The 19,189-nt window shown below is 39.6% G+C and overlaps 1 protein-coding gene across 7 annotated transcripts in view; it reads right to left on the reverse strand.

Moving 5' to 3' along the window:
- The window catches only part of Ryr2 (ryanodine receptor 2 (cardiac)), a gene marked incomplete at its 5' end in the record, with an annotated part of 627,916 nt that overhangs the window by 24,155 nt on the left and 584,572 nt on the right, over positions 1-19,189 (reverse strand). For 6 of the 7 annotated variants that reach the window (XM_013504706.1, XM_013504703.1, XM_013504705.1 and 3 more), the window contains 10 exon segments: positions 348-408; positions 3,758-3,891; positions 5,399-5,441; positions 6,783-6,913; positions 8,410-8,631; positions 9,224-9,310; positions 12,376-12,523; positions 14,321-14,388; positions 15,254-16,551; positions 18,597-18,678. In XM_013504706.1, coding sequence (XP_013360160.1) covers positions 348-408; positions 3,758-3,891; positions 5,399-5,441; positions 6,783-6,913; positions 8,410-8,631; positions 9,224-9,310; positions 12,376-12,523; positions 14,321-14,388; positions 15,254-16,551; positions 18,597-18,678 — 2,274 coding nt within the window. 7 annotated transcript variants of the gene reach the window in all.

Consider the following 19,189-nt stretch of genomic DNA (forward strand, 5'->3'; position numbering starts at 1 on the left):
AGAGAAACTAAAAGTTAGCACAATTAATGATTTTCCTTTATTCAGCAATTTCTTTTGACATCTACATACCATTGAAGTATGACTCTGCTCAACTAAAAATCTGATGGGAGATACACACGACTTTGCATCTCGGTTTCCTTTTCTTGTATAAACGTACTTTCACTTTACCCTTCTGGTTTTTTAAGAGGTGGAATGAGGGATGGGGCTGATTAATCAAGTCTATCCATAGGGAATGGCAGGTACTAAACACACTGGTTTTTGGATAACTTTCTTAAATAGTGGTCCTTGCAGCTACTGACTCATCTAATCCGGCTGCATTTTCTGTGCTGGTGATGAAGGAGGCTTACGTTGTCAGTGAAAACGACTCCTAGTTTCCACATCTGATACTTCACATCAATGGAGTTCAGTCTGGAATGACAATAAATAAATAAATAAATAAATAAATCTGTAGATATGCACATGAATCAAAGACTCCAACTTGTGAGAGAGGCTGTGCACATGCATTAATCTTCAGGGGCAAGACTGGAAGCCTTCCCAGGAGACTGCTCTCTGCCCCAGGTGTCCGGGGGTCTGCAGAGAGCGCCTCTCAGGACATGCACCCGTGTTCTGCGAGGTTATTTTTTTAGAGGGAAAACAACAAAAGACATTTCCCATTTATCTTCACCTTTCCTTCCCACTGTTTTTTCCTACGCTAATTACTAGCTAAACTCACTTTATAATTGACACTCATTCCTGGAAATTGTACTAAATTAGCCAACATATGTGAGTCCAAAGTTTCGTCACTTGTCTTTGTTATATATTTGTAACTGCATTTCAGCAGAATTATTTTTTTGGTCAAACGATTGTATACAATTTATTTTACAACTGTGTTTATGTTATATATGAAAGGGCCTTTTTACTTTGTTGTCTGCTTTTATGTTTGGCAACCTCACCTTCTCAGTCCATGTTTCCAACCACAGAAGAATGTAACCCTGTGCCCCGGTTTAGACAGACTTCTCCTCTTTGCCATTTCCCCCTCTGTCTGCAACTGTTGGTGTCACTGTGTGCGTGTGTGTTTGTATGTAGTGTCTTCATCATGGTCTGTGAACTATTCAGTAACAAGCATTATATCTCACACCTTAAATGCTTCTCGATAAATATACCTTGAATGAATTAATCTGAACACGAATATTCATGATCTTTGCAGATCAAAGATACATCTACTACAATTCACTTGTTAATTCTCATTTTTTTCAGGACCTATCATTGATTTATAGCTTAGAAATTATAATCATTTTGTCAGCCTTTCAGTATTCTGATTCTAGGTAATTATCATGTTGAGACACGAAAGGATACAATATGGTGTAATGGGTAGTGTTGTTTTCAAAAGGACTCCTTTAGACTTAATATTTCAATCTTTAATTATTTCCTTCATGTTCTTCTTTGATTAGGACAACTTTAAATTGGAAGTGTCAGAACAAGTAGTTGTTAATCAAAGCTGACATTTCAGATTTTTCCTGGAAGGGTGAAGTTTCCTTTACCTTAGCCCAGAAATTTTGCTTTTTTAAAAAGCATCTCTGGCAGGGGGGATCTCACTATGCTCCCAGGTTGGCATGAACTCATGGACTCAAGAGATCCTCCTCCCCACTGTTGTAACTACAGGCATGTACCACTGTGCACAGCTGTATTTTTTTAAAGAAGTAAAGTTATCTTTTAGCTATAATTAATTTTATTATTATAGTAGCCTCTTAAAAATTCCTTGGATATTTACAATGGTTCCAATATAAGAACAATTTTTCTTAAATAAAAAAGGGAGATTTGGAAATGGTATGAGAGTGAATTATTTTCCATGAAACTAATTTAAAGCAAAATAAAGATTTATATCAGGATGTCTGAATCTTGCATAGTAGTCTCTCACTTTGTTTTAAAAATAACTTTTATTAGTTATTTTTCATCTCTTTCATCTGTTAGGATGACGGTGTGCTACTACTATCATTAAGCCCTATTTCCTTTTCGTAGGACACAATAGTCTCTTATAGTAAGAGTGCTAGCCATGCTGGGCCAAGCTGATCCCACCCTCAAAGGAGCCACGGCTCATCCTGGCCAAAGAGGACTCAGCCTTCCTCTGGCCACAGACATGGGTTGAAGGGTCAGCTATAAGCCAGGAGCCAGGGACTTCTGCTAAATGGCTTTGAAATGTGAGCTGCTGTTTTTGCCCCATAAGGGCACCATGAAGCACAAGACCCTTCTGGCTGCTAAAGCATTCTACCTCCAGGAAGGAAGCTAGCCACTTTCTTAAATGGATTTAACCAAGCTTCATGGATTTGACTATTAAATAGATACATGAAGCTATTTTTATCTGGATGTTCACTTTAAAGCAGCATTTATGATAGGTGTGGTGGAGCATGTCCATAATCCCAGCACTTTGGGAGGGTGAGGTAGGAAGATCACAAGTTCAAACCAGCCTGGGCAACTCAGAAACTTAGTAAGAACCTGTCTCATAAAAAAGGGATAGAAGGAAGGGAGGGAAGGAGGGAGGAAGGGAGGGAGGGAGGAAGGAAGGAAGGAAGGGAAGAAGGAAGGAAGGAAGGAAGGAAGGAAGGAAGGAAGGAAGGAAGGAAGGAAGGAAGGGAAGAAGGAAGGAAGAAAAAGAAAAAGAAAGAGAAAAAAGTTAAAAATGGGAGTGATGGGTGGGGATATAGTTTGATGTGAAGAGACTAGGTAGCTTGACCTTTCTAGATGCTTTAGAGTCTACGGCCATACCACTCTAAATGGACCTGATCTCCTCTAAATGCTTTAGAGACAGTCTGTGTATCTACCTATGCTAAATATATATATATATACACACATACACACACACTCATACCACATATATTCATGTGTGTAAAAGAGACAAAGAGAAAGACACAGACACAGAGAGAAAGACAGACAGAGAAAGGAGAAAGGGAGGGAGGGAAGGAAGAAGAGATAGAGACATGAGCATAGATTCAATCTCAGGAGAATCCAATCCAATTGGTTTATATCCTTCTAGTTATAATAGCATTCTATGAAAATACTATGTAAATAGTATTTCATTTTGAATAAACTTTCCAAGAAAGAGTTTGGATATTATAGCATTTGTGGCATAGTAAAGCTTTTTTATTTTAAAAAAGCAGAGTAATTATAACAAAAGGATATGAACTTTGAATATTTTTTAAAAAGGTATGCACAGTTTCAGTTCCTATAACATATAAAAATTAACTTCTCAAACAAGAAGGAACAGGAAACATTTATATGTTACATTTTTGCATATCTATGTGGCTTTATAGGACATTTAAGGGTACAAAAGGCAATTTAAATTAAGAACAAGAATATTATTTTTGCCTTGTGTTCTGTATAAATAAAAAAAAAACCTCTTCAAAAATCAATAGAAAAATATCCAACCATTTCATAGATCCAAATATCCAGAACTGTGGACATTGACTTGTTTTTCAGGGGATTGAATCCAGAGCCTTTTACTCCCTCAGCCTTTTTACTTATTTACTTATTTATTTTTGAGACAGAGTCTTGCTAAGTTTCCTAGGCCAGGCTCCAACTTATGATCTTCCTGTCTCGAGCTCCCATATGCCGGGATTATAGGCGTGTCCCAGCACACACTCTGCTTTCCTGGTCTGTGCTTCCTCTGGCAATGAAGTACAGCAAATCAATACACCTCCAAGTTCAAAAATGTACTTATTTCCTTCTTGTCCCTCCTCCCTCCCAGCTCTTCTTCTGCTGAGGGAGCAGAAACGGCACTCACACAGCCGACAGGGAGCTGTCTTTCTTGGGCTTCTTCTTTTCTCTGGCATCGCTAAAGTCCAGTGCTGCTTTGTCCATGCCCAGCAACTCACTGATTCTGTCTCGGCCGTAGAACTCCCCGTATTTATCCATCACCTGGAGCAGGGAAAGAGCAGGTTATTGGCATCAACCATTAAGAAACATCATACATGTATATATCCCAGTGTCTGATTATCTGAATACTTCTGCTATATTTGCCATATTTTAAAGATCACTGAAAGTCTAGTTTATAGGCCATCTTCCATGATCCTACTGCTAGCAGGCAAATCAGATTACAGCATTTTAAGTAATACCCATCTGAGGAACAAAATTTCCCCTTCCAGAGTGGGAGGAAACACAAGGAAGACGAAGGAGTGCTGTAGTTGAGTAAAAAGTGCAAGGAAATGGGAGCAAAATGGCCATCACCAAACTCGTACTCTGTGACAGGGATTTTCCCTTTATTCCATGAGACTGTCACAACATGTAAGTCTTATGCTTTATTTCATATAACTGTCATAACATGTAAGGTGCATACTATTAGCATCCCAGTTTGCAGAGAAAGAAACTGCCTTACACAGTTGACACTGTATGCCTGGAAAGCTGCTAAACTGCACAAAAGAAGAGACCAGCAGCACCCAGGTAATGACTGAGTCCTCAGCCAATGGTCTTCGGCCTAGTCCTTGCCACCAGGCTGGACATCACAGGAATGGCGTCACAACTTCCTGGTCTCAATTTCACCCACTCAACTCTAACCAAAATCTCTATCCCACTTCTCTCCCTTGGTTTCCTGACTCCAGCAATCCTTCAAAAGCTCCCAGACCTAAAAGTTTGTCACCGCCCATCTCTGCCCTCATGTTAATTCTTTGTAATCCACCCTTGGAGCTGCATTGAATTAGTGGAAGTAAAGGAAAAATGACTTCATCCAGTGGTTGTATCTGGCCATATATGGTATGCAGAGGAGCTAGAATTCACTATGAAATAGTGCTCTGCCTGAGCCATTCTGGCAATTAGGACAGTTCAATGAATAAGTAAGGAGTTGCAAAAAATAACAGGTCGCAACATATAAGCATGTTGACACATGTATTCCATCCCGGAAAAATAGGATCCACATTTGAATCCTGTGTCACAGCAATGATCCTGACCCTTGTGTCAGAAGGTCAGCATCGGAGCCACAGCAGTTTTCAGAGTCATTGCTGAATCAAGTGTTCTCCCTACCACACTCCAACACAGCCAGAAATAGGTAAGGCCTTGGTTTTTTTAAAAAAAAAATCTTTAAAGCTATAAAAGGAAAGTAAAAATAGCCTTTAACCAACTTAGATAACCTACACAATTTCAAAGAAAATCCTTACCAAGCCTTGTTACTGTTAAAAACTGAGCACTGTTGATTCAGCTGAGTCTGAAGATGGGTGGATGAAGCAATGTTTATTTATTTTGGAGCTACAGAGTATGAATCCTACTCTATTCTTAAAACTCATATTTAGTCCTATTGTCACTTGGAAATAACATTAGCAGGCAGATAAAGCACCCCTCAGTATCTCACTCTGTATCTAAACCACATCAAACTCAAATCAGAATTGCACTGTAAGAGAAAAAATCAAAACTGATTCCTTTTAAGAAGGATTACCTTTCTTTTCACAAATTTATCCCAGTAGTTGTTGGGAAATGACCTAAAAGATACAAAATCAGAGAAGTAAAATATTACTCTTTTAAAATGACAAATGAAATCATTTTGAACTAAATAAAATACTTGAAGTAACATGTAAACATACATTTCCATCCACATAAAAGTACAGTGAATGAGGTTATCATCTTGTTGCTTAATTTTTCATTACACAGTTACATTACAGTTACATTAAACATTATTTTAAATATTAATATATAAACACATGCACATGTAAATCACATTAAAATTATGGGTAAATACTTTAATGAAGAGTAACAATCACATTTATTAACAAATACTATGTTATATTCATCATTTGTTTATAATACTGACACACAAATTAGTCAACTGTCTTTAAAAATTAAAGTATCTAGAAATTAATCATTATTTTTCCTATGAAAATAAAAAAAGTCTTATTCCCATCAACTATCCTCAAAGAAACTTTCAGTAGAGCACTAATCCTTGTCTCTGGTACCTTGATTAATATATAGAATTTACTAAAAGGGATTAACTTTATTAGAGTTAGTATTAATGCATAGAATTGCTAAACAAAACATTTAGCATTTAGAGAAAACATATATACTGTATAAGTCAATTAGTACCATTGGAAAATTCAGAACCTATTAGAAATCATAACTTTTCAAACAATAAGCCACGCTAATCACAATCAATGGAAGACATTTTACTCTCAAGTAGTGTAAACTACTCGAAAAGGATTTTACCATCAATCCTTTTTATGGTGGAAAATTGTGTGGTGTGATGGATTTATGCCTGAAACAGCAGGTAAAATCTGGATCTTGAATTCACAAGGCTAAATAATGATTGGAAAGAAAAAGATTTGGTTCCTCTGTAGTATTTTTTATGTCATGTTATAACATTCAGCTAGCTTTATATAAGGTGGCCTACTGGTACCAACTCTAAGTTTAGAACTCAGACACATAAAAGAGTGAAATTTAATATTTCTGCCTTTCATGCTGCAATGCTTTCCTTAATGATTAATTGTGCCTTCCTCTGCTTTGAGGTGAGATAACATTTGCACTGCAGGTTATGCCTACTACACACTTCCCTGAACACTCAGCAATGTTGGAATGGAACCAAAGCTCCATGCACACTGTACAAACAGCCTGAAAGCCCTTTTTGAATAGGGAGCTCAAGAACAGAGAGGGCAAATATCGAGAGCATCCATTAGGAGGCTGACAGTGTCTGCTCTCAGTTTTCCTGGCTGAATATGTAATTCATATTTATTTGTGCTGAACTTTTGACAAATCTGCTGGAACTTCAGCAAAGTATTTTTATGTTTTGAAAGTTTTGAGCACAGAAATGTCTCTTATAATTCATCACTCACTGTGTGTTGATTACGAGTCTATCCCACTGGCCTTTAATATCATCTTCTGAAGGCTGCTCTGTAATATAAAGCCCATCAAACTCCAATTTTCGTGCTACTTCCTTTTCTCGCTTGAAAATAACCAGTGGGACCTGCAGACGAAAAATAACCAAGCTAAAATTAGTTTAGACTTAATGGCATCTCCTGTGGTTACTATCTTTACAAAAACAGCTTTAGAAAAGACATAGTTCCCATGTACTTCCAGTAAGGTAAAAATTGAGTAAAAATGAATCAGCTACACTGAGGTAGAAAGTAGCATCTAAAAAGTTTTGGAAAACCAGAAGACAGAGGAAATATTATATATGCATATGTTTTAAACACATAGGGAGTTCATAGATAATTGCACTAATGACACCATTCTAAATACTAAAGAGAAAAACACGATTATACAAACTGTCACATATATATAAATAATATGTATCAATGTGGACGAGTATAAAATATCTAGCAATCTTATTAACATTCCAAAATGTGTGTTACTAAAAAAACAGTTTTACTTGAAAAATCTCTTTAACAATTCCATGCTCAGCAGGCCTGCACACACTATGTGGAGAAAAACATTAATTTCCACTTCAGCAAAAATCTTTGTCAGTTTGCTAAGCTGTCTTCAGAACGTATGGATTCTCTTTTCATGTGGACCAACTATACACAGGCACAGACAGATGGGAGATGCAGGCATTCTGGAGGCATCCCAAGAATCTTTACCTCATAAAACAAGGGGAGAAAAAGGGAGATAAATTTCTTGAAAAGATCCTTACACTCTAGCCTTTTCTCCTGGGCACCAATTCCTCAAGCTTTTTGGAACCTTTACTACCAGAGGCAAAGGAAGCAAAATAGAGGCACCATAATGATAACCAGCCATGCTAGGAAGAGATAAACAGGCTTGCACAAGTAATGCGCAGCTCTGAGCACTCCGAGGGACTATCTCGAATTCTATTCACCAAATTTTATTGTTCCCTTGGCTGAGCTTTAGGGATAAAGCTGCATTATTTTCTGGGTGAAGGACCACAAGCCATAAAGCATCTCCACCAAGGATAGCACTAGATACTTACCTAGTAACAGATCAAAATGACTCATAGGTGTTTTTCTAAGTCTGAACATACTGAAACATTGTTATGAGAAGCAGTGGGTAGGTGAACTCATTTCTGGCATGAAGTTATGGGTGAAATGGTCCATTATGTGAATTGTCAACAGATGAAAGAAAGACACAATACAAATGCCCTTCCTAGTGCAGCCTGCAGCCAATGGCTGGCTAACATAGATACAGAAAGGCCAGGCGAGGACAATCATGAAGGGACATATCGGCTTCAGAGATGGAAGCCCATGACCGTGCTTGCTAGTTTGTACAACAGCCCAGCTTTGCCCTCTGCTTCATGCTGCTTCCTCCCTTGGCCCATAGGTGTGGATTAGTGGGACATTTCCAAATAAAGTTCATGTGCATAATATCCATTTCAGAATCAGCTTCCCTGGAAGTCTAATCTCCAACGCACACACACACACACACACACACACACACACATGCACCCCACACACACCTTCACACACACGTATAGACGCACACAGGTACCTTAGTGCCGCACTATCTTACTTTCAAACAGTAGTATCCAATGATGCAGAAGAAGGAAATGACTGTGTGGAGAATAGCTAAGATACGCAAGGTGGGCTCCATGTAGCCGCTGCTCTCCTCCAGCACGTAGTGAACTGCAATGATTCTATGTGAGCTGCTGTCCAGGCTGGTGGTCACCTTGGCACTTTCACTGGAGCTTCGGGTGGGCAGCTCTTTGCCTTCAACCACAGAAGAAGTGGAGACCTGATTCAAACCATGTAAAGGACAGTCAGTTTCTGCATCTAAGATATCGTCACAAACAAAAAACAAGGGCAACACAGCCTTTTTAGCCAAGAGCTGGATGTGAAGTAATTTCTGATGAAAAGAGTAAAAACAAAGGCTAAGAGGGCAGCTTTTCAAGCATCAAGGCAGGTAATAAATATGCTTTAAAGTTCATTCTAATCCAACGGAATTATAAGAATTCCATTATTTACAGGCAGGAAAACATTAGATGGCTGATATTGCCATTATCAGAAGAACTTAATACAGGTTATGTCACACTCACATAGAATATCAAGTGAGGTATTTGGTTGAATTAGATGGGGCCACTGTGGGAAAACCCTCAGCCAAATCCAATACTCAGCAGCTGAGGCATTTCTCATTCATTTTGAAGGAGCAAATCCATCCTGCCTTCTGGGGTATCAATGATGTACCTGGGCTTCAGCTTTTCTGTTTAATTAAAATGCACCTTAGGACAGGTTTAGATGTGCTCATTAGTAGATCTGAGAATTATGTATATTCACTTCAGCCTGCTTGTACTGTTCTATTGCTTGTTGAGACACTGAGATGTACTCACCTTATAAAACAGCAGGATGAAATTGATTGCAAACGCGACAAATAAGGCCAACATTCTCATGTTGTAAAAGTTGCGAGCAAAATAGTTCTGAAGGTGAAAAAAGTTATGAGGTCACTGAGTCAACAAACTTGAAATTTGCAGAAAATTTAAAGCATCTACTCATTTATGCTAAACTGTAAATTGGTAGCCTATGGGTTGAGCATTCTTCTTGGTGCTGCAGACACACACAGAAGGAGAAAGATTCTGCCACCACAGAGAAGTCAAGTAACACAGAAGTGAGCTCAAAAAAAGCAGAGCAGAGCAGAGCAGAGAGCACAGCAAAACAAAACAAAACATCTGGTTAAGGGCTCATGGAATGGGGCAGTCTTTTGCAGAGGTGGTTAGGGCAGGACTATCCAGGAGGGAGAGGTGGTCAGTGGAAGACTATCCAGGAGGGAAGCTTGGACAGAGCGGACTCCTGAGTGGACTCCAGGAGTAACTCAGGCCAACACTGGGGAAGAGTATTTCAGAGTCAAGAGCAACAAGGGCAGCCTGAGTCAGGAGCAGTGCTGATGTGAGTGGGGAGAAGTGTAAGGGAAGTGCCACAGAGAGGTAAGCACAGGTCAGACAGGTGGGCAGGGATCAGGATTTGGCGGATTTGTGACAAAAGTGTAGACTGTCTTATAGCACAGTGGTTTACTACCTCTGAGGCAGACAATGACCTTGAGGGCCGCCACCCTGCCTAGTATGAAGGCAGTACCCGCCGCTTCCTAACTCTGGAATGTGAATGGATGACTTGACCCAGTGGTGGCGAACCTATGGAACATGTGTTATTTGTTTTTCTTTGAGGACAGAAGATGTGAATGTATGAGTGGTTTTATTTAAACTAAGCCGTCAGTATTCAGGTTAACTGCAGTGTTTGCACTTTGCAATAAATAAGTTGCTTTCAGGTTGCAGTTTGGCCCCCTCATCTCTAAAAGATTCGCCATCACTGACTTCAACCCCACCATAGCAACAGTTTTCTTATCAGAAATGTGCAGACAACAATGGAACTCACCCCATAAGTCTGCTTTGAGAATTAAGTGAGTTAATATAGAAAGCTATCTTTTAACCTTCTCATATTCATTGCTAATACATGATAACATATTGTTATATTATTATTATTTTATTGTGGGGAAATGGAAAGCTATTGGAGAATGTGAAGAGGGCACAATGCAATTGGACGATGATACAGAACAATTACTCCAGCCCCTGTGTGGAAAATAGGTCATGGGGGCACAGGTGGAAGTAAGGGGACCGGTGAGGAAGTTCGGACAGGAATGCAGGAAGAGGTGATAGTGGTGGGGTGGCTTGGCCTCAGTGGTAGCTGTGGAGATGACAAGAATTTGACATACTCTGGATGCATTTGGAAAGAAACACTGAGAATTACTGCTGGATTATACGTGAGGTAAGAGAAAAAGGATTCAAAGGACTCAAACTTCTAGCTTTAGGGGCTGAGTGCTAAGCAAGTGGTTGGTACCATTCACTGAGTTGGGAAACAATAATACCAACAGCAACAAAATAACCTAGAGGACATGGGTTTAAGGAAATCAACTGCGGCAAAAGCAAGTGTTTGTTTTGATTGTAAACGGGCAATATGTATGACGTATGCAGGCAGAAATGCCAGGCTTCAGCATCATGGAGGCTCATCAAAGTAACGAAGTCCCTCTGTGTACACATCCCACCTCTGTCGGTGCCAGTTCCCCCCAGGGAGCCCTGTCTGCTGCCATAGCTTATTGCACCAAGGCTGGCCACTACACCCAAGTGAGCCAGTCATGCTGCTTCCGCTGGGAAGGCAGGACACAGCCACAGGGGCTGAGTGAGCTGACACTTAGCCAAGGGAGACAGGGGCCTTGTGGCAGCCCGATACAGCATGGTTAGTCTTGAGCATGCAAACTGGTGAGCAGGGACCTTCAACTGCAAAGACAAGCAAGAAAATAGAAGAGCCCTTCAGAGACAAGCGAATGTGTGAACCTATAGAGAGATGGAAGGAAACTTCAACTGCTTAATTTATACAACTGTAGTTAAATACACTCTTCAGGAACCCACAGGGCTACTGCTGGGCATTGGGGAGTCCATCCAAGCTCCATATTGTAGCAGCCATATCTGCTGTTACAGCTACCACTGTGGGATATCACATTAATGATTACCCAGAGCTCTCTATGAAATATTTATGTTCAATGTGCTTTGCAGTAAATGACATTGGACAATAAAGGACTTGGGGAATACTTCTACCAAAATGTATGACACTACATAAAGAACTATCTTATCTCTTTTTTCACTCCTTTATTTTTTATTTGTCTCTACTTAGAGAATAATTTTCAAATGTCATCAATGGAAAGTTAATAGAGTATTTCTATTATTGGATTTTTTTCTGACGTAAAAAGAGGATGTTTGAGAGGTATAGACTAAGCCAGTTCTGGAACTTTACTATTATTTACTAACCCCCTAGAAGGCATGTTTTTCCTTAATCTACTTCAAAGCCTCTTAATATGTATACTTAGGCACCCTCAAGATTTTGTAGAGAAACACTGAGAGCAGGGCACTGGCAGTCACTAAATCAAAGGGTTTTGGGTAGTGTGAACATGTGCAAAGGTTCTGGGTTAAATAATAGGGAGTGGCGGACCAAACCCATTCACTGTGGAAAAAAAAAATACTAAGATGGGCAGAGAAAACACACAGTATCTGCAGGTTCTGCATCTACAAATTCAATGAATTGTGGATAGAAAATCTTTGGGTCAAACTGCCTCTATTCTAAACAGCTATATACACTTTTTTCTCGTACCTTTATTCTCTAAACAATACAGTGTAACAATTTATTCCACATCATTTACATTGTATTAGATACTATAAGTAATCTAGAGATAATTTAAAATCTACAAAAGGATGTTCATGGGTTATAGGCAAATAACCATTTCATTTTATACATGGACTTGAACATCTATAGATTTTGGTATGGAGGTCAGGGGTCCGCAAACTAACCTCCCCAATTACTGAGAGACACCCATATTTGTAGAACTAAATGTCTGGCTACCAGATTTCTCTTCAAGGGTAGGTCAATGAACATTCACTGGGCCTGAATTATTATTGTCTCACAATAAACCAGATACAATATTCACTTTAAATCATCTTACTAGGAGTTTCTGTTGATAAGCAATGATTTTCTTCCAGAACGCTGACTCAGGAACTTCAGGCTCTCCATATCTATGTGTGTGAAGCTGCCTCAACTTCTGTTTACCTTTGTCTTCTTTGGCTTTCTCTTCTTTCTCTCCATCTTCTCCCCTATGGAAACAAGTGAACAAATATAAGATATCCAGAAATTAAAGAAACAAGCAGGTGCTATGCAAAGGTAGACAAATGAACAAATACTTCTCATCATAGAATCACTGTTGAAAACTAATTTCTCTTCCAATGAATGATAATATTTTGAATTTTAGGCTCAAGTGTTTATATCCATACCTAGCACATTCTCCCTTAATTGTGCAATAAAAACATGTAATTGCAAAAGAGAATAACAAGATTTATTTTTGCTGTAACTTTCCAACATTCCTTATTTTTGTTATGATTTTATGCTCAATTTTTAACATTGTCTAAACACTCAGATTTAATATCAAAGGCCTGTGTACTTGGTTTCTATATCGACATATTAATACATAATCAGAGTGTTGTGGCACATGCCTATAATCCTAGCACTCTAGGAGGCTGAGGCTGAAGGATTACAAGTTCTAGTCCAGCCTGGGCAACTTGGTGACTTAGGAAGACCCTGTCTCAAAAATAAAAGACTACAAAGGGCTGGAGATGTAACTCTGTATAAAAGCCCTGGGTTCAATCCTCAGTGCTAGTGAAACAGACAAAAATTTGTACTAATTTTCTGACATATATTAATTTTATTAAATAAAATGTATTAATTTTAGCATAAATGTTCATTATATTGTTATGAGATCCAAACAATAATGGAATTAGAAGCACTGAAATTTTATACCTAGAAAGTCTGTAAGTGAAAAATATCAATCCTTCCTGAAAGTGAAGTTACATATACATACCACACACATACACACACACACACACACACACACACACACACGTATATGTGCTGTACCTAACCTTTAACCTATATGAGGTATATATATCTAAGATTACTTTTAATGTTAGGCAAAGAATCACCATTGAAATGCTGGCCATTCCCTGTTAACTATTCTACTTTCTACTTAATCATCATTTATATGACCATTTGTGCAACTGATTCAACAGTACATGATCTATGATAGTGAAAGTGCACAGAATATGCAAAGAAAAAGGAAATTTAAAAATAAATGGAAAAAAGATGCTAATAATAGTAGCTCTAAACTTTCATTTCTTTCCCCAATTTTTCAAAATGTTCATATAACGTTTCATACACTTGGAGAAAGATACAGGTTTCAATTATTAATATAAAGCCAGGGATAAGAGGGAGTTGTAGATTCTCACTGCTTTACATTCTATTCTTTATTTTCTCCTGCAACATTTGTAATTGTGCTTTACAGCATCAGGCCTGCTGGTAAAAATGAAAATTTCTGGGCCCCATCACTCTGACATCTGCTGAGTCAGAATCTCTGGAGTGAGGCCCAAAGAATCCACATTTTTAACAAACTCCTCAGGTGATTCTATATACCCGGTCCTGGATTGCTCTTTGAGGAAAGTCACACCACAGGATCCTAGGGCACCTTACCTAGAATGTCTGTTTCTACCCTTCTTTTAAAACATGGAAATATATGTACAGTCTTCAAGACAGAACTTAGTCATAATTTAGAGCAAACACATGGAATCATTAGAGTCCTTTGCACTGGGAAAGGATCATATAAATAGAGTCCTCATAGGACAGAGAGGAAGAAGACAGCAAGCAGCATTCAGTATAGTGGTGCACTTCACTTATCCCTGCAATGGACTGAAGTCCTAGCCACTACCATCTCTCCACTGAGACAGCTGGCCTCATCCCCTGGCTCCTTTGCTCGATGAAATGCTCCCTTATAGCTTCCAAAGACAGGACAAGAAATGGGGACCTTCTGAAACAGAAGGACACAATAAAGAAACTGTACATACTCAGCCTTTTCAGGTTCAGATTTGGTTTCCTCTTTTTCTTCCTTTTCTTCTTCTTTTGTCTTCTGTTCCTTGAAGGAGTCAATAGGGGAAAAAAAGCAGAATTATACATCACCTGTGACTGCGTTTAGGGAGCCATGTAACCATTTGGCACACCATAACCAAGCCAGGACATCTTCTTGCTTACACAGAGAAAGAAGAGTCACGAGTGTTATTCATTCTACTGCTCCAAATGCTCCCCTGCTTCTCTTCAGGGTGTAAACTTTCAGGGGGCATCCTCTCTGCTTTCTTTTCTCATTTCAGAAATAATCTTTATGTTAGCCACCTCCTCAAATCCTCCTTCCAGGCCAATTTAAGTCCTACCTCTTAACTCCCATTTAACTACTTTAAACCATACTGGTGTTTGCTTTTTTTTTCCCCCAGCGGATGTAACCTCTGATGTCCACTGACTTTCTTACTTAACACTTACCAATTTCCTAGTTTCCTCATGTGTGTTAGACATTCCCCACCCAATAAGCTGTCTAAAATCATTTGAGAGTAGGGTTCACCTCTTATCTATAATTCCCTATGACCCCAACATTGTCGAACACATGGTAAATACTAATGAACTAGTCTTGGGCAGATGGCTCAACAGAGCCATCATCAGGGTAAGTATTTAAGCTTCCACTTTAGTAGTTCAAGATAATTTAATAATAATAACTGGGCTTGGAATGTAGCTCAGAGCTACAGCACTTGTCTTCAACCCCAAGCATGCAAACAAACAAAAACCAAAAATCTTAAAAAAGCAAGCTTTGCCCTTTGCCTAACAAAAAGCCATTTCTTTTTAGAATTTTATGTCTTTAACACTCTTTTATCACCAGCTCAAAGCCTGGCCTAATGTTCATTCATTTTATAGACCTTAAGCCTAGAGAATGAGCCAACTTCAAGATACCTTACCTGAAACTTTTCTTGCACCTCTGGGATGGGGACGGGATTAGACATCAGGTCACCAAGGCCAGCGTTGGGATTATGAGGGATGAGCTTGTACTGCCCTCCCTCCCTCTTCAGGTCCAAGCCAAATATGTCTGAGAGAAGGTCACTTTCTTCCGTCAGCTCCTTCAAATCGGTCAGGTCTTCAGAGGGCAGGGGGGCTTCAGTGGGCTTCCTCTCCCCCTCCTCCCCATCTCCGCGTACCTCGTCCTGAGTGGGGTCCGGCATGTTGGCCAGAAGTTCCGCCACTTTGATCTTTTTAGCGCCCTCCACAAGGCTCCCCCCCAGCAGCAGGCTGCAAACAATGCGGAAAAAGCCTCTGCAGACGCTGGCCACAAAGTGCAAGAGAGTCATGACAACACTCCAGTAGGAGGAGAAGAAAGCCGTGACCATGTCCTTCATGGTCATCTTCTTCACCTTCTTCATCTGCTTCTTCAGGCTTTTCAGACTAAGCATCCGCATAAGGGTCAGGACATTGTACCTGAGGGCAAGCAGGGCTGACCTGACCGTCAGGATGGAGAAGAAACCCACTCGGGGCCCCTGCTCTTCAGGCCGCTCCTTCTCGCTCTCCTCTTTATTCGCAGACCTCTCACTGAGGTCTGACTCTGAGATCTGGGCGGCCAGCTGCATCTCAAAGATGGTGTCCTCACAGAAGTTCACAAAGAGCTCCATCTTCTCCTTCTCCCCGCCCTCATTGACCACGTCGAAGATGAACTGCCTCTTGGACTCCTTGACCTGTGGTTTCTCCCACTGGGTGCGACTGGATTCGCTGATCTCAAAATATACCCTCTCAATGCGCTTGGCACTTCCCATGATCTCGATGCGGCCCAGGAAGGGCTGGAAATAATTGAGCACGCTCTCTGCCAGCTCTAGGAATGTCTGCAGGCGAGTGTCATTGGGCATGTGCTCAGAGAGGTTCGTCAGCAGGACTGCGACATTGAAGCCGATGTCCTTTGCAGGCTCATGGAACCGTTTGACAAACTCTTCATAATCCAGAGTCTCATTTTCATCAGTCTCCGCACAAGACAAGAGAAACTCCGTTTCTGACTGTGTGTAGTGCTTGTGGCTCTCCATGGCTTTATGGAAGTCCCTCTTGGAAATTACTCCCTTGCCATCTGGGTCATACTCTTTGAATGTGTCAGAAGATGTCAAGTCCTTCAGTTTTAAGAACATGTCAAAAAATTTGAGAATCATCTCCACATTGTTGGAAGATTCCACAAGCATATCAACCATCTGTTTGCCAATTGTTCCATTCACAACATTACCTGGTGGTAAAACAATTGCATTTGTTTAAAATGAGCATTCTTATAAAAGCTATTTTCTCCGTTGAGAAGATAATATAGATCTGTAATAAAATATGAATCAAGGCTATCTCCTTGTTTATCTCGCAAGCTATGAAATCTCAGGAAAAGATGAACGATAATTTGTAAACCATAGATTTAAAAGTGATTACATACGTAAGCCATATTTACAAAGTAATTAGTGGCTCACAGAAAACAATATCTGAAGAAAAGCTGACTTTTCTTACCTAAAATTAATAAAAGAAATAATATGTTTTAGATAAGGAAATTGGAGCCAATAACCAAAAATAAAATCTAATCTCATAATAATGAAAAAGAACATTTGCACAGCCTTTAGGGTTTAAAAATCAGTATCAAAGATAATATTTGAATTAATGTTGTTATGTATGTTAGGCAGGAGCTTTTTATTAATTCTGATTTCACAATGAGGTAACTGAGCTTTACCAAGGGCACATTAATATGCTCTTTCAGACATAATTATTAAAGGCTAATGCCAAGACTTGGAGCCACATCCTCAGCAAGTTATATGATCTTGCTGACTCACAGAGCTTTCCCTACTGCAGTGTTTTCAGAGTTAAAAAAGACCAGGCTAAAAAAAAAAAAAAAAAAAAAAAGACCAGGCTCCTGAGCATGTTAAGAAAATTAGATACAATCCTAACTTGCAGAATCAAAGACTGCTTTGATTCTCTGGAGAGAATGTGCTATGTATTAAAAGATAGAGAGTAGAAACAGCGCCTGAAATGAAGTCTATATGACCTGTTGGTGAGGCAGTAGACGCAGTGGGTTTGCCTGGGAGATCTGGAGCTCCTCAGTGGGCAAAGTCCAGCCTCTACCAGCTCTGGTGGCTGAACAACTCTGGCAGATTGCTTGGCTTTCTCTGCACTTCAGTTTGCTCATTTACAAAACAGGGAAAATTATAGCTGTCAAACCCATAAACCTATTATTAGAATTAGAAATTACCTAAATCAGCAGCCAGGACATCATAAGAGGTAAGTTGTAAGTTACTGCTGTTGTTGCTGCTGCAGACTTTATTACTGGTGATGTTACTGCTTAAATCAAAAGTTGAGGTCATGGGGCTTACGCTCAGAGAGTATGAAGTGGTTGCTGCTGGTGCTAACTATGGGTTTTAGGAAATTCCACATCTCTGAAGTCCTAGCACAAAATGAGACAACCAGCTCAGCTAATCAAAGTGGAATAATGCAACACATGGTAGGGGTGGGGTGAGGGGCCAGAGAGAGGGAGAAGGAAAAACAAGACATAACACAATGTGAATCATTTCTTAGTTGCTTTGATGACATCTACATGACTTCACTGTGTTCTCACATCTATCCATCATTACAATTTTACAAAGAAGAAAATGGGAAAAAAGAGAAGTAGCCTGTCCCAGGGTCACACTGCTAAGAAGGGGTAAGCCAGAACTGGAACCCTGGTGGTAGGTCTCAGGACCCAAATTCTTAACCACCATGTTTACTGTAACACAGAAAAGAAATACAACAGCCAAGAGAAATATATTGGGGAGAGAACAAAAACTGAGAGGCCAGTGGGGTGAGGGTTGAGACGGGGCTGAGGCTGTGCCTGCAGCACCTCAACCTCATTCCCCGCCAAGAATTTAAAACTCCACCGCAGGCTTTATGCCGTCAGGTTAAAGCAGTAATTTGCACAGTTGGAGTTAATGGTCCCTGATCTCCACTGATTACAGAAGAGGAAACAAATAAAGGGTTCCTTACACACTGTCTCGAGAGCTTGCTAAGTAGGAGTCTCTGTGAAATGAAACTGTTATTAGAAAGTACAACCATTTACATTCTGTAGATATATGCGAGCTGATGGATGCAGGATTTTCTTTTCTTAAAAGCTAACTTGAGGAATAATAAAGACAGCAATAAACTCAAGCTATCTGTCACATCTTAGTGTTATTTTATTCTTTGCTGTAGGCCGATTCCATAAGCAAGCACATATTGATTATAAAAATAAAACAATAAAGAGAATCTGAAAGTATAAATAAAAACTACCTTCTAACATGGACAGCAACATGACCACCATATCCTTCTGCAGATCCATTAGTTCTTTTAATAGCTCAATTTGACTGGAATCCTAAAAATATTAACATATTACATTTGAGATGATAAGAGAAAAGTATGCAGGTATGAACATCATATTTATTCTCATGGAAAATACTGCTTATCCACAGCAGGTATCTTAAAGCATCATTGAACTAAATTAAGAGCCCAAATGTAACTATGCAACTTATTAAAAATAAAGTGTGGGGCTGGGGATTTAGCTCAGCGGCAAAGTGCCTGCCTGGCAAGCACAAGGTCGTGAGTTCGGTTCCCGGTACTGGAGGGAAAAAAAATAAATAAATAAATAAAGTGTGTGTGTGTGTGGTGATGGAGGTTGAACCCAGGGATTTTGCACTGTGCTACATCCCCAGCCCTTTTTCTATTTTTTTTTTTTTTTTTGAGATAGGATCTTACTACGTCACCAAGTTGCCCAGGCTGGTCTTGAATTTGTGATCCTCCTGCCCAGCTCCAAGAGTACTGGGATTACAGATCCCATCACACCCAGCTACGTATGCTTCAGAACTCAACAATATTTACTACTGATT

This window comes from Chinchilla lanigera, unplaced genomic scaffold, assembly GCF_000276665.1.
Source record: "Chinchilla lanigera isolate Chin_1 unplaced genomic scaffold, ChiLan1.0 scaffold00091, whole genome shotgun sequence".
NCBI classification, from domain to species: Eukaryota; Metazoa; Chordata; class Mammalia; order Rodentia; family Chinchillidae; genus Chinchilla; species Chinchilla lanigera.